Source organism: Vespa velutina, chromosome 17, assembly GCF_912470025.1.
Source record: "Vespa velutina chromosome 17, iVesVel2.1, whole genome shotgun sequence".
NCBI lineage: Eukaryota > Metazoa > Arthropoda > Insecta > Hymenoptera > Vespidae > Vespa > Vespa velutina.
The window spans coordinates 4,457,365-4,470,736 of NC_062204.1; the positions used below are offsets into that span (position 1 = coordinate 4,457,365).

The 13,372-nt window shown below is 42.7% G+C and overlaps 3 protein-coding genes across 7 annotated transcripts; all 3 read right to left on the reverse strand.

Moving 5' to 3' along the window:
• Positions 1-27: 27 nt before the first annotated feature.
• On the reverse strand, positions 28-3,753 carry LOC124955185 (major facilitator superfamily domain-containing protein 1-like). 4 transcript variants are annotated; one of them, XM_047509258.1, is made up of 7 exons: positions 3,112-3,750; positions 2,057-2,333; positions 1,543-1,959; positions 1,159-1,470; positions 968-1,080; positions 642-887; positions 28-555 (listed from the first exon to the last, which is right to left on the reverse strand). In XM_047509258.1, exons 1-6 carry the CDS (start codon positions 3,272-3,274, stop codon positions 643-645), a joined length of 1,527 nt encoding a protein of 508 aa, XP_047365214.1. In that variant the 5' UTR covers positions 3,275-3,750; the 3' UTR covers positions 28-555; position 642. The 4 variants fall into 4 exon arrangements, with proteins under 4 accessions (XP_047365214.1, XP_047365211.1, XP_047365213.1 ...); XM_047509255.1 differs by having other exon boundaries at positions 29-575; positions 649-887; positions 3,112-3,751; XM_047509257.1 differs by having other exon boundaries at positions 30-555; positions 649-887; positions 3,112-3,748.
• A 227-nt stretch (positions 3,754-3,980) lies between these two features.
• LOC124955209 (chromatin complexes subunit BAP18) lies at positions 3,981-5,625 on the reverse strand. 2 transcript variants are annotated; one of them, XM_047509331.1, is made up of 4 exons: positions 5,463-5,625; positions 4,953-5,044; positions 4,490-4,588; positions 3,981-4,391 (listed from the first exon to the last, which is right to left on the reverse strand). In XM_047509331.1, the coding sequence occupies exons 1-4, from the start codon at positions 5,478-5,480 to the stop codon at positions 4,124-4,126; spliced, it is 477 nt and encodes a 158-aa protein (XP_047365287.1). In that variant the 5' UTR covers positions 5,481-5,625; the 3' UTR covers positions 3,981-4,123. The 2 variants fall into 2 exon arrangements, with proteins under 2 accessions (XP_047365287.1, XP_047365286.1); XM_047509330.1 differs by lacking the exon at positions 5,463-5,625 and adding an exon at positions 5,192-5,382.
• A 138-nt stretch (positions 5,626-5,763) lies between these two features.
• On the reverse strand, positions 5,764-7,651 carry LOC124955201 (probable RNA methyltransferase CG11342). Its single transcript, XM_047509301.1, has 2 exons — positions 6,609-7,651; positions 5,764-6,418 (listed from the first exon to the last, which is right to left on the reverse strand). Exons 1-2 carry the CDS (start codon positions 6,801-6,803, stop codon positions 5,864-5,866), a joined length of 750 nt encoding a protein of 249 aa, XP_047365257.1. The 5' UTR covers positions 6,804-7,651; the 3' UTR covers positions 5,764-5,863.
• Positions 7,652-13,372: the final 5,721 nt, after the last annotated feature.

Consider the following 13,372-nt stretch of genomic DNA (forward strand, 5'->3'; position numbering starts at 1 on the left):
TATATATATATATACATATATATATATATATGTATATATTACACACGTTACAGCATCTTACGTATATACGTCTATGCACATACATATATACATAACATAAAAATATATATATATATATATATATATATATATATACATATATATATAATTTAACGAATAATCTCATATCTATTTGTAACAACGCTTTGCGAACAAAACCAGAGGTAGAGATCAATCCACGTAGTAGGTGTCCCGCAAACGAGCGATCGTAAAAGTTCATAGTTAGTCATCGTGAAAACTTAATACGTTACTGTATATCCCACGGTTCGCGGCATTAATCGACTTTTCGTATTTGGCAATATAAAATCTTGATCGGTCGACTTAGCCGCAAATCAAATAACATTCGACGTCGAACGTAAAAATATTCCATTGAAGAAATTATCACAGATTAGCACTATTTAGAAGGAAGACAACGAATGTTTTAGCGAGATTTCAAAAGAATACATATAATATTCAGCTAAATGCAGAGTATCATCGTAGCGGCCGATGAATGGGTGCTTTTGCATGCGGTGGTACCTGTAACGAGAATTAAATATCTTTTTTATCGACGGTAAGGTAGAGACAACGAGGTAGATGATATTGGTAAAAAAGTTTCTCTATACGTTATACCATTGCACCAACGCGAGATAAGTAGCGATTTCTGATACTGATGTCGGATTGCGGTTGCAAAAGATCATCGACCGATAGATCCGATGTAGACTCGGGCGACAACAATTTCTTCCTCTCCAAGCTTTCCGGGGTATGCCGAATTTCTTCATATTTCTCTCGTTGTCCCGGTGTCATGTTCAAGTAGCCACCACTCGTAGCCATGTCGGTCACCCAAATTGCAGCCGCGGTTATCAAAGATACTGTAATTAAATTCAATTTGATGATAATAAAAATCCAATCGATAATGTTTATGTAAAATTTGACGTAAAACACAACTCACCCCAAAGCCATGCAAGGAAGAATATCTCGAGAATCATGTAACCACCACTGTCGACGATAATTCCAGCCAATATGGAAACGACAGCAAGACCAAAATTTTGTACGGACTGAGCGCTATACAAATACAATATAAAATGATGATACATTGTCTTTTGATTGGCTTTAGGATCGGTCGTTGCAACAACAACTTACATGCCATAAGCAGTTCCCAATTGATATTCCGGCGTAACGAGGGCGATCAAAGGCCATAAGCTGCTAGCAAGCATCGAATAGGCGAATCCCATGAGTATCATACACGCGTATGGATTGACGTATGTGAAGGCTAAAAGGACATGAGCCACCATCGTCGCGCATATGCTTAGAAAGACCCAAAAAACGTTTTTCCCTATTCTGTCCACGAGATAGCCCAAAACGGGAGATGCGATCGCCGATATCGAATAAATCAAGGAATTAACGGTATTAGCGCTCGAAGGATCGTACTCGTACTTCCTTTCGAAAAATACTCTGGAAAGAAAGGAAAATAATAATTTCTTATTATATCGTCCAATATTCTGGTATATAACGCGCGGTACTTACTTTCCGAGGGCGATGAAAGGAAATATCGCTACGTAGTAAGCAATGCAGATGAGCGCGATCAACCAAAATATAGGCTTGAAGTCTTTAACGTCTTTTAAACTAACTACTTCCGGTTCCTGTCCTTCTCCTCGCCTTAGCAATCTTTCAGCACGTTTATCCATAAGACCCAAAATGCAAGCGCATATCATAGAGCCCACGCAAGTAATAGCGGCAAGAAATAGAACTACGCCGATACATTCTGGGCCCGTATAATACTGAGACACGTAATTGTAAATTGGTTCCATTACCAAAAAATTCACGGTAGATCCAACACGAGCAAAGCTCAATTGTAGTCCAAATACCATATTCAGTTCCTTTCCCTTAAACCAAAGTACGGCATAACTGTTCTGAGCGACTGCCAATGACTCCGCCCCTATTCTGTCGAATAAAAAGAACGTATGGACGTGTATTGCATATCTTTGCTCGTTCCCAGTTACCATATCGTCAAGAAATTCTCTTATGGTGATAAACGTACCCGAAAACGAATCTTCCAATCATCATTAACCAGAACGCATTGACCATAGCTCCGGTGGCAAAGATGACCTGTCCGATCAGGGTAAGTCCCATATATATGATGGTACCCAAACGAACGCCAAAGACGCTATCCAACAAGAATCCTCCGATGAAGCAAAGGATTACATTGGGCCAGGAATAAATGGAATATAGCAAAACAAATTTGCTGGTTGACATTTGCAAGTCTGTCTTGAAATTATCCTGCAGCGCACCGGGATTGTCGAAACAAAAATAGGATCCTGAAACACATAAAAGGGGGGAGGGAGAGGAGTAATAGTCGAGAATTCTCGAGGTAAAGAAAAATTAAGGATCGGCAGTATTTTATTAGTGAAAAAAGCAAAATGGACTGATGTCGATAAGAAAATGAATGTCATCGGACAAAACGAACCGCGTTTTTACGATTTTACGAGAAATTTGCTATAAACTGCGATTCTCGAGGTCGTTTATCAAATTAGAATATTTCCTCTTGAAAAGTAGGTCACTTTCGTTTCAATCATCTGCGAGTTTCGTTATATCGTTGCCACTCCCCCCAGTCCCACTCTCTCTCTCTCTCTCTCTCTCTCTCTCTCTCTCTCTCTCTATCATTTTTCTAAGGAACGAGCATACGCGTTCAATCAAAGTTTCACCACGCAATCGCTTCAAACTTTGTTCTCTGATGAAACATATGGACGTTCGTATAACAAAAAAAAAAAAGAAAAAGAAAAAAATAAGAAACGATTAATGCTTATCTAGCAACATCAATGTTTATCGCAAGGATGAAACTTTGGTGGATTGGATGGAGAGGAAAGAAGAAAGCGAGAGAGAGAGAGAGAGAATAAAGACAGCTAAGACGATAAGATATTAATAAGAAATGTCTCTTTGTGCAAGTCCATTAAGAAATGTTCGATGCCACGTAAACGTTTACGTTATTCCTATTCCTTCTTTGATTCTTTTGTTTCGACGTAAAAAGTAAACAATGGCTACTAAAAGTAGTTCGCGCGTGAGAAAAACTTGAGAAATGTGTTAGAGAGGCCGTACCAAAACCAAGCAGGCACATTAATGCCAATCCGAGAAATCTGTAGGGTAGTCTTTTCGGGCTACAAAATCCTTGCAAGGCAATCTCATCTTCAGAACGGTCCAGAGTCGGGTCCACGGTTTGGTTCAGAATCTGATTCGGACTCCCTACGATTTCACCCTCCATTTCGATTTCCTCGATTTCCTCAATCTCGTCGTTGGTATCGTCGAGGCGTCCCTCGAATTAGCCCAATAATATTCCTTTTTAACGAAATTATTTCTCTATTTGGATGAGGTCGAGGCTCCACAGGTGCTGCTGCTGCCGTTGCTGGCTCGATCGCGATTTTGCGCTCCGTATCAGGCTAATATGTCATCACAGGACTTAGTACGAACTTTGAACGCGCTCGACTTAGCGACTTAATTTTTCACGTTTAACCGATTAAAAGGACCAATTCTTTCGCGTCCGATTAAACGTATATAATTCATTCGACTGAGCGCGCTTCTCCTCGTACAATTAATAGCTCGAACGAGCGAAACTAATGAAAAATTGCATCGTTCCACGTTCGTTATCTGTCAAATGCTCGTGCGTCGTACTTTACACGAGCTACCGACCCACATCTGTCCCGTGTGTTTGTCCGACAGCAGCCGAGCAGTATCGACGAGAAGTTTGCAACGGACGCGCGAGAAAGTTTCTAGGTTAAACGTTGGCTTAATATAGATAGGCTTACCAACTCAAAAGACAAAATAACCCACGTGTTAAAGAATTTTACTTTTATCACCTCTAACAATACTCTCTAACGTTTTTTCCTCCAATTGATTTTTTCTTTTTCTTTTTTTTTTTTTTTTTTTTTTTTTTTTGTTAAGGATCGTCGAAAGAAATACGCGTTTTCAAATGTTTTTTCGATAAAATTTATTTATAAAAGATCTTATTTTTCGTATTTGCTTCGGGCTCCTCGCTTGATATTAATCGAGTGTAGACGATTAATATCTTAAGTATTATAGGTTAAAACCAAACAAGAAAAATACGTCGTTGAAATTAGGAAGCTACCTCTTCCGTGGCACCTTCGAATTCGAGCTTTACTTGACAATCCTCGGGTAGTCCTTCGACGTCCACCTCCGATTCGGGTGCATTTAACATGTTCAATGTAACTTCCGCGGACTTTCCGATCAGACCTTGATTACCAGCGCTTTGCTGCTGTTTAGATCCCTGCTGTTGCACCACCGTAGACTGTTGACTTTGTTGTCTTATCGGCACACCCGCTTCCTCGAAAGCCTTCTTCTTCAACGTTGTTCGAATCTGTGAGCTGAAAATGATACAACGAATTGGTCAACATCTCGTCAAGCCTGACTTAGAAATTGAGAGACCGTTGCGACGTCTCGACGCGGCCTCGTCCCAACTTACACCGTTCGTCCCTTGATGTGTTCGCTTATTTTGTTCAAGTCTTCGCTGAAGGTCTTTACCGAGTGACGGAGCATCTCAATTTCCTCGTCAGTCCATTTACTATCGACAGGACGTACATACATACATCGCGCATACATACATCTATGCATATATGTGTGTGTGTGTGTGTGTGTGTGTGTGTGTGCGCGCGTAAAAGTTTCCAAAGAAGAAGAAGAAAGATCGTAAAGAGCGATAAAAGAAAAATCTTTTAATTCGCTATTCGAAAAGCGCGCGCCTCGCTACGACTTTACGCGATCTTATTGGTCAGCGTCAAGAGACGCCATCCATCATGGCGACGATGAAACGCCAAACGTATGCGCGTACTAATCGAGAGAAATAAAGAGAAAAGAAAGTACTACTACGTAGGAGCGTGTAGGATTAATAGGCGATATACGCGTATGTATATGTTTCAGTTTGAAATTACCCTGCCGGTGAGTCCGTCGTTGGATGTAGTTGCATCGTCAACTCGCCGAGCTTGTTGAAGGCAGCTCCAGCCGCGGTGAAAATCTCACCGACCTGCAAGTACAACAAAAAGATATCGATGAAATGAAAAAAGAACTCGATCTTTCGTTTTTATCTTCGACGAGTATACGAAAGTAAGGAAAAATAAAATATTCTCCTTTCTTCGCGATGACTAATCGGTAACATAAACGTAAACATAACCTTTTGTCCACTCGCAGGCTCCATCGTTGTTGTTGGACAGACGGACAGAGAAAATGAGAGAGAGAGAGAGAGAGAGAGAGAGAGAGAGAGAGAGAGAGAGAGTGAGTGTGTGTGAGAGAGAGAGAGAAAAGGAGAGAGCGCGGAATGCACGTGACTCGGAGAGCGGTAGAAAAAGGAAGACGTAGAACGGTGGGGAGAGAACGACCGTTAAACACTATGTGGCGGGAAAGTGCCTAAAATCATCGACTATGAGCGCCTTTTTTTCGCTTACCTTGCTCGCAGAGTTCATCTCACGATCAGTTTGTTGTTGCGCGCATACGCGTCACACTTGGTGGAAAGGAAAAAGAAGCTCGTACGGTATTGCCATCTTGCGTCGCTCTCACGATCCTTTCCGTTAAACAATTGTAACTTTAATGCTCTTTTTGCCGGCCTACACCCCGACCAGACCCTGTAACGTACGCTTCACCTGTAACTCCTCCTCCTCCTCCACCTCTTCCTCCTATTAAAATATCCTCTCATTCGAGGATATCGATCGTTTCTTCCTTAATTACGGAGATTAATAAGACATCATCTTTAAAAAAAATAATTTGTTTTATTTTATTTATAAACGCGTAATTATAATCGGTACGTTTACATATGATTGTACATTGTCATATGGAGGCATTGGCATTGTTAGTTCCTCGCGAAAATCATAATTTTTCTTTCCCAATCGTTGGCAGAAGATACAATGACTTTTCGAAAATCGCATAGGTCGGTCAAGATTCGTTCTATTTGCTCCGACATGTCGCCTTTGCGTTTCAATTTCTTTATCAGAGGGAAGTCTTCCAAGTTGGCCAATCGCAATCTCCTCGAAGCGTTTCTGTAACACTTCCAAGGTTGTGGCTCGACGACGATCGTGTCGCAGATGGAACAAGCTTTGCGAAAGAACTCGACCAAGCCGTCGTCTCCGTGATTAAGGTGGATCCACATAGAGATGGAGAAACAAAAGACCGCGTCGAAGCGAGACCTACCGAGTTCCTCGAGATATCTCGAGATCGTCGAATCGCAATCGGACGAAAGAAATTCCAAGTGCTCGAAGGCGATCCGATCTGGACGAGGATTACCCTCGCGCGATCTCTCGACGAGAATCGGATCGAGATCTATACCGAGGACGAAGATGTCAGGTTTATCGCCCTCGGAATTCGTCGAATTAACGTCGAGAAAATCGTATAGCTCGTACGTAAGTTCCTGTTTAACACGAGAAAGATTTTTCTTTTCTTTTCGTTTCTTTTTTCTTTTTCTTTCTTTGTTTTTTGTTTTGTTTTTTTCTTATTTTTTCTTTTATACGCCGACGGAAAAAATCGAAAAGGAGGAAGGAAAAAAGAACTCGCGTGCCGTTTTACGAACGTGCGAGTTTCCGACAGCTGTCTGCCCTTACCCCTGCATTACAGCCAATGTCTAGCCCCACGTATTTCCGGTCCGAACGAACAGACTGCCAGACGTCACGCGGAAGTTGCCGCACGCGCTCTTCCGCGCTATGAAATTGGTAGTAATTCATGAAGTTCCCGTATCTGCTCGCGCCCGGATCCGCCTTTATTTTCATCCTCTCCATCCCCTCCGGATCTTTCGACATTTTACAAATTGCCCACGTTCGATCTGCCCTGCTCCTCGAGGATCTCTCTTTTCGATTAGAGAAATATCCTTTCCTTCACTTTTCTTTTCTCTCCTTTTTTTTTTCTTCTTTTTTTTTTTTTTTTGTTTCTCTCCAATCGTTGCATCAAAGAGATTACAGCAAATCGATTAGATATTTATGTTTTACAGTCGCCGATCAGTATGTGATCTCTAACGCAATTATGGAGGATTGTGAAACTTTCAAGAGAGAAATTTATGTTAACCGTCAACGATTTGTCACGACTCGTGACACGCATGGACCACGTGCACGTACGTATTATATATGTATATCTGCTACGAGCGTAGTTTCAAAGAGGTATGTCTATGCTTTTGCGACGAGATGCAATGAACGACGGCCGCGTCTACGCTCGAAGTCAGCTATGCGCGTACTCGTTTACCACGGCTGCTCGATTCTTTCGACCGATAGAAGACAGTGCTGCCAAACGCGAGAGAGAAAGAGAGAATCGCGTTTCTCGCAGAGCCTCTTGCGATGCTTCACGTACGATAATCGTATCGTTCTTAGAATTATAGAAATTACTCGCAGAGGAATTACGTGGCTCGTTACGAACCAACGAACGATCCTAAAAGAATTAATCGATGTCCGTTGCTAACTCGCATCGCGAACACGTTCCCGAGATATCTTTCCGTAATCTTTCAATCTTATCCTAATCTTAATCCAAAGAACGTCCAATTTTCTTATATATACATACACATATATATGTGTGTGTGTGTGTGTGTGTGTGTGTGTGTGTGTATATATATATGTATATTTTTTTTTATCCCTTTACGTTCGAGCCCATTTCAGAATGTTTCATTCAATGGCGATAATCGAAGGTAAAACGAGTCGCGTGCCAGAAAGATCTCGGTGAGACTAAACATGAAGCAGACGGTGCTGTCATCTGATGGAAACGACGAGAAATTTTCACAATTGTCGAAGCAAAACGTTCAATAACACCAGATATTTATTGTCGCATTTAGCTGTTTAAGTATGCACGCATTTGTTTCAGTCGATTTTTCTTCTTTTTTCTTTCTTTTCTTTTTTTTTTTTTTTTAAGGGTCTATACAGGCAACACAGAGATATCATATTTATTTCGACGAAGAAAGAGGAGGAGAAGGCGTCTGCTGAAAGAACAACGATGTCATTTCGATGAAGACAAAAGATCGAAGGATAGGATCCAAGGAAGCGAGACTCGTACGAAGAAACGTCCGCGACCCAGATAGAAACGTTAGCCTTCGCGAACGTAGCTCGATCACGAGGAGAATAGGATGCGTTTGCGTTAAAAACGCGAAAAAAGTTTTCTCTCTCTCTCTCTCTCTGGTCGTTCCTTTGCCTAGTCATCTCCTTCGTTCTAACGATCGGTCGAGGCTTATTAGTCATAAGCCCATCGATACACCGAGTTAGACGAATTAACTTTGTCATATCGAGTAGCACCTGATGACCCTGACTTCCTGTCGGACCAACCGATTGGGAGAAAAAAGAGAAAAAAAAGGAAGGAAGATAAAAAAAAAATGATCGAGAAAAGTGGACTCGCGAAGGTCTCTCAATGACACACCTACAATTATGTAAAGCCCTCCTACGTAGCGCGTGTCGCAATAGTTCGCAAACAATACGACGATAGATTTGAGTACGTTCCTCCTACGTTTGCGAAACTCGACACGGTGTCGGTGCGATTCTCGCCGAGAGAAGATTGCACGAGCGCAATAATGCAATTCGATAGGGAAAAGGATCAAGATTTATTGGGATATGTTGAACATATTTTTTTACATCGATATTATTCGTATCCGCCGAATTATATGAATGTTTAGTTTGCGGAGAAACAAACGTAGGACAAGATTTCGGGCTTGTCCCTGAAAATAACTCCCGAGAGAGTGTGTCTAGGTTTAGAAAGGTCAGGTAAGGAAGTAGAAAATAGGGCAGGCCTTTTTCAGGTACGGTCTGGGTGCGCCATAAGGTAATCAAACGAAAAGCGGAACGGCTAAAGCAGGATCGCCGTAGGCAGGCCAAAAAAGGTGGATACAAGAAGCACATGCATCACAGGCACAGAGGCAGGTGGAGCGTATCTCGCGTTCGTAGAGCACAACGCTTCCTTGCATTCTCTTGGGCTTCTCTCGCGTCAATTTCCTTCTCCTTTTCGTTCTTGCCCGACGAGCAGATGCGCTCGTCAACGAAGGCATCTGCGCGAAGGCACGCATACTCGGCACCGTACTCCGTAGATAACGAGAGAAGGATCGCGACGGCGCAACTTTTTGCGGTAGAAACTGAGTACAAGAGAAAAATATACCGATCGTATGGGAGTCGGGCAGCCTAACCGTACAGACAAATATTGAATTTCGTTCGGCTTCTCTCTTTTCTTTTTCAAAGAATCTCTTTTCAAAGAATGGCTTTTAATGCACGCGAGTATTGCCAAACGCGCCGACCAAACCGGTTCCCCCCCCCCCCCCCCCCCGCGCCCAGCCCTCCCCCTCTCCCTCCCCCGTTGCTCTTTTGAAATATCTCGGAGGGAAAAAGGATAAAGCGATCGCGAGATTTTTTTCCTGACGCATCGATCGGATTAAGCCAAGCTTAAGAGGATCCTTACCATGCCCATATTCCCAACGAGAGGATCCCTTACGCATGTGATATTTAAATGCAAAATGGTATCGTATCAAGGATCTCGTTAAAACTTAGAGATATTGTTAATCGTCGAGTCGTAATTAACCGTCTTTAGGCCATGACGTTATTGCATCTTCACTTGACGTTATTGCATCTTCTAGACATTAATGCGTTGCGGATTCATATCGGTAATATGAATTATTGGTAAATTTATACGACATTAATGATCGTATTATCTCGTAATCTCGTAATAAAACACGTTGTTCGTGGATATATCGAGCGGTAGAAGATGAAGAGAGCCTAATCTTTATCGATCCCAATTTTCTATGCGCTCTAATGCCGAATAAACGATGAATGATAAAGGAAAGGTATTAGCACGCACGAGTTTACAATAATTTTGCCAATAGAAGGAAAAATGATAATCGCCGAATTGCCGTAATTGTGCCATACGAAGCAACCATAGTCGTTATTGCCGCAACTCTACGACTTTTCGCTCTAGACTCGTTTTAGCTCTCGTCCGACGGTTAAGAAGGATCGTTCAAATTCGTACGAAAATGTCCGAACAAAGGGGGGCGGGGTTTTTTTTTTTGGGGGGGGGGGAGGGGGAGGTAACACGTACCACAAACCGTAAGGTCTCCTCTATGATGCATAGGTTCGTGAGTGGGACGATTAGTCAGCGCGAGTTGACATCATCCTCAATACACGTACGTATGTGCGCACGTGTATTATCCCGTGTAAATCGAAAAAGGGGAATTGGATGCCTTTATCGGGTAGGTATATAACTCCATTGGGATTATTCGTAATGTTACCACGTACGGTTGCCACTGAGAAGTGTCTAATTTCTCAAGAATGTTCTTGCTCGGTTGTAACGTCTAAATATAGAGGAGCAAAATGTTTAGTAGGAGCACACGAATTTAACAATAAGATAAGAGATCAGACGTTAGAAGGCGGAAGGATAAATATTTGTATGGCGCCGAGTCGGTCAATGGCACGAGGGGGGACAGCTGGGAGAATCCTTTCCTCCATCCTTTTCCCTTCTCTTCCTTTATTTTCCTCTTTCTTCGAGCGGGGGCTAGACCGAAGAGACACGTCGATGCTTCATATGGTTACCATAATAGGTTAGCCTCGAACGTGGCCGATACATAACTCCGGAAGTTGGCCGTAAAGCCGATCGGTACATCCGGTTCATTGAATTCCCAACGTTTTCCAGAACCATGGAAAATCCCTTTTTTCCGGACTCGAGACTTTAGCGCGTCAACGTCATAGCTCGTTTAGACGAGGATCTTCCTTTGCCGACAAACGTATATAATTGAAAACGATCTCACGAGCGACGACACAAAGGAGAATTTCCGTCGGTCGTTGCTCGGCTGGCGGCTAAGCTCGGCTCGCTGGGATCGACGACTAGATCTCGCGACAAAAGAACTCTCGTACTAGCGCGTATCCTCCGTTATAGTTGCCTATCATCCTGACACGGCCTATATCCTCGTGGAGCACCTTCGGGAATCCCTCCTCCTTGATAACTTCTCCCTTTGCTAATATATCCGTTCGATGTACTCGTATATTATACACATGCATGTGCTAATTGAAAGATTCGAACGGCACTGACGAAGGAATCCTTCGAAATACCCGGATAATTTCGAAAGTATGGTTAGCATCGTAAATCTTTTCTTGACCGAGGAAAATGGAAAAATGATGTTTCGTCCTTCCATTCTATTGCTACCTTTTGGTAGGTATATACGTGCTTCTCCTCAGAATACCAAGAGATATACGAAAAAGCAGCAAAGTTAAAGACGGCTTAATCCTCGGCTAAATCCGCTTCTCCACGCTTAACGGCGTTTTCGGTCGTCCTCATAAATGGACCGCCTTATGTACCAAGGGATGTTGTACCAAGGGTTCCTCCTTCTTAAATAACCGAGGATTAAAGTCAATTCGCTGTCGAATCGCCTCGACGTGGTTAGAGAGTCGCGACGAATCGTTAAGAAACGACGACGCGTTTATTTATATATTCATTTTCATTCTACAGGATCATAGGATTATGACGTTTGATTAGAGCAGCGAGCGAGCGAGCGAGAGAGAGAGAGAGAGAGAGAGAGAGAGAGAGAGAGAGAGAGAGAGAGGAGAAATGAATTGAGCGAGATTGATATAACGAACGTTTAGAAATATTTCCGAAGTTATGCGAACAACAACGTTTCATCTCGCTTCGTCTCCTTCTCTTGTTTGACGAAGCATAAATTATCTTCTCCTTGTTTTTTTCTCTTTCTTTTTTTTTTTCCTTCTTCTTTTCTTTATTTCACAAATCTTGCACAACGTCCGCCGCCGACTTTTGACTACATTCAAGAGAATTTGTCTTGCGAAAATATCAAAGAGTTGGTAAAGAAAAAAGAAAGAAAAAAAAGCGATCGTCGACGAGTTATATCGGCGAAAGATATATCGGCGCGCGCGCGCGCGCGCGAGAGAGAGAGAGAGATCGAGTCATCGAAAAGAATTCGATTCCGAAAATCATTGTATCTTACGAATTCGCTGGACGAACCTCATCGCGTCTAGTCGATCGTAACGGAAGCCGATCTTGTAGCGGATGACGCGACTTCCGGGACGTGACCTTAGGAATTCCAATTTGCTCGTCGCTAGGCCGCCGCTTTTCTCTCGTCCTCTCCTCTCATCTCATCTCCTTCCTCCGATCGTCAAAATTTCTGTTTGCTCAGCCGGCCGGCCATTCACTATTTTCGTGCTCGCGTCATTGCCGCTCACCGATTCGCCGCGGCCTTCGTTGCGCGACCTTATCATCGACGAACGCGTGACAAACGTTCGAGAACGATCATTATCGTTTGCACGAATAGTTTGACAAAAAAAGAAAAAAGAAAAAAAACACAAAAGATCCTTCCTTTCGATTCAACGTTCGATCTCCTGGAAAGAGATAAACGCAATATCGATAAACGTTCGATCGAGATATACGCCGTCGTTTGGAACAAATGTAATCTCGTTCGTTCGATTAAAAAAAGGGCTGCGCTGTTAGATCGATACGTAAAACCTACCTTACCGGCGTACTTTGTATCTTTCTATCGGACCCGATTGATTTTCTATCGGGTTATCGAAGTAAGTCGCCGTTAAATAAATAAAGAATAATAACGATGCGATAAGAAAACGTGAACGTTTTCGTAGACGCTCGACGAGACCGTCCGTCCATACGCGATAGGAATATATATGTGCATATATATATATATATATATATATATACCTGAATACTACTTTGCATTATAATCGAACGATCAAGACGTATGTACTTGACTCTACATACGACGGAGACTCGTTATTGCGACGACGTTGGGAATAAAAGAAACGAGAATCATCATTTGTAAACGTAATTATACTTAACCGAGGATATCCGCTCGCAGGTCTTTCATCGTTTTTCTTCCGTACGAACGGGCGAACACAAGTTCGAGATCTCGATCCGCACGATCTCGATCGTTAGAAACGATATCTCACGTCTGTTTGAAGAGACGATAAATATTCAAGGTTTACGTCGGATGATTTTCTAGCGAGCTTGCACAAACTGTATTACGTATATGCGTATGTATGTATGTATGTATGTATGTATGTATGTATGTATGTATATGCGTGTGTACGGTAGATATACGGTACATCCGGCTGGTCGTCTCTAATTCGCTGCTAAAAAAGTCCCACGGTGGAGCAGGAAGAACCGCGCAAAACTGGATCGTCGGGAGACGAGACAGAGGAGGAAGACGTATTAATGCTCTCGACGAGGGGGAAAGAATACGTTCTTGTCGGATGTCATTATCCTTTAAGAGTATTTGTCTCGTTTCGGATAGATCGCGGACGTTACGCGGTAGAAGTTACGGGACGGAGTCCGCGCGAAAATTATTTCTGGGAGTGCTACTTGCGTCCCCATAAACTCACGAATCTCTTTCTTGGCCGGCGCG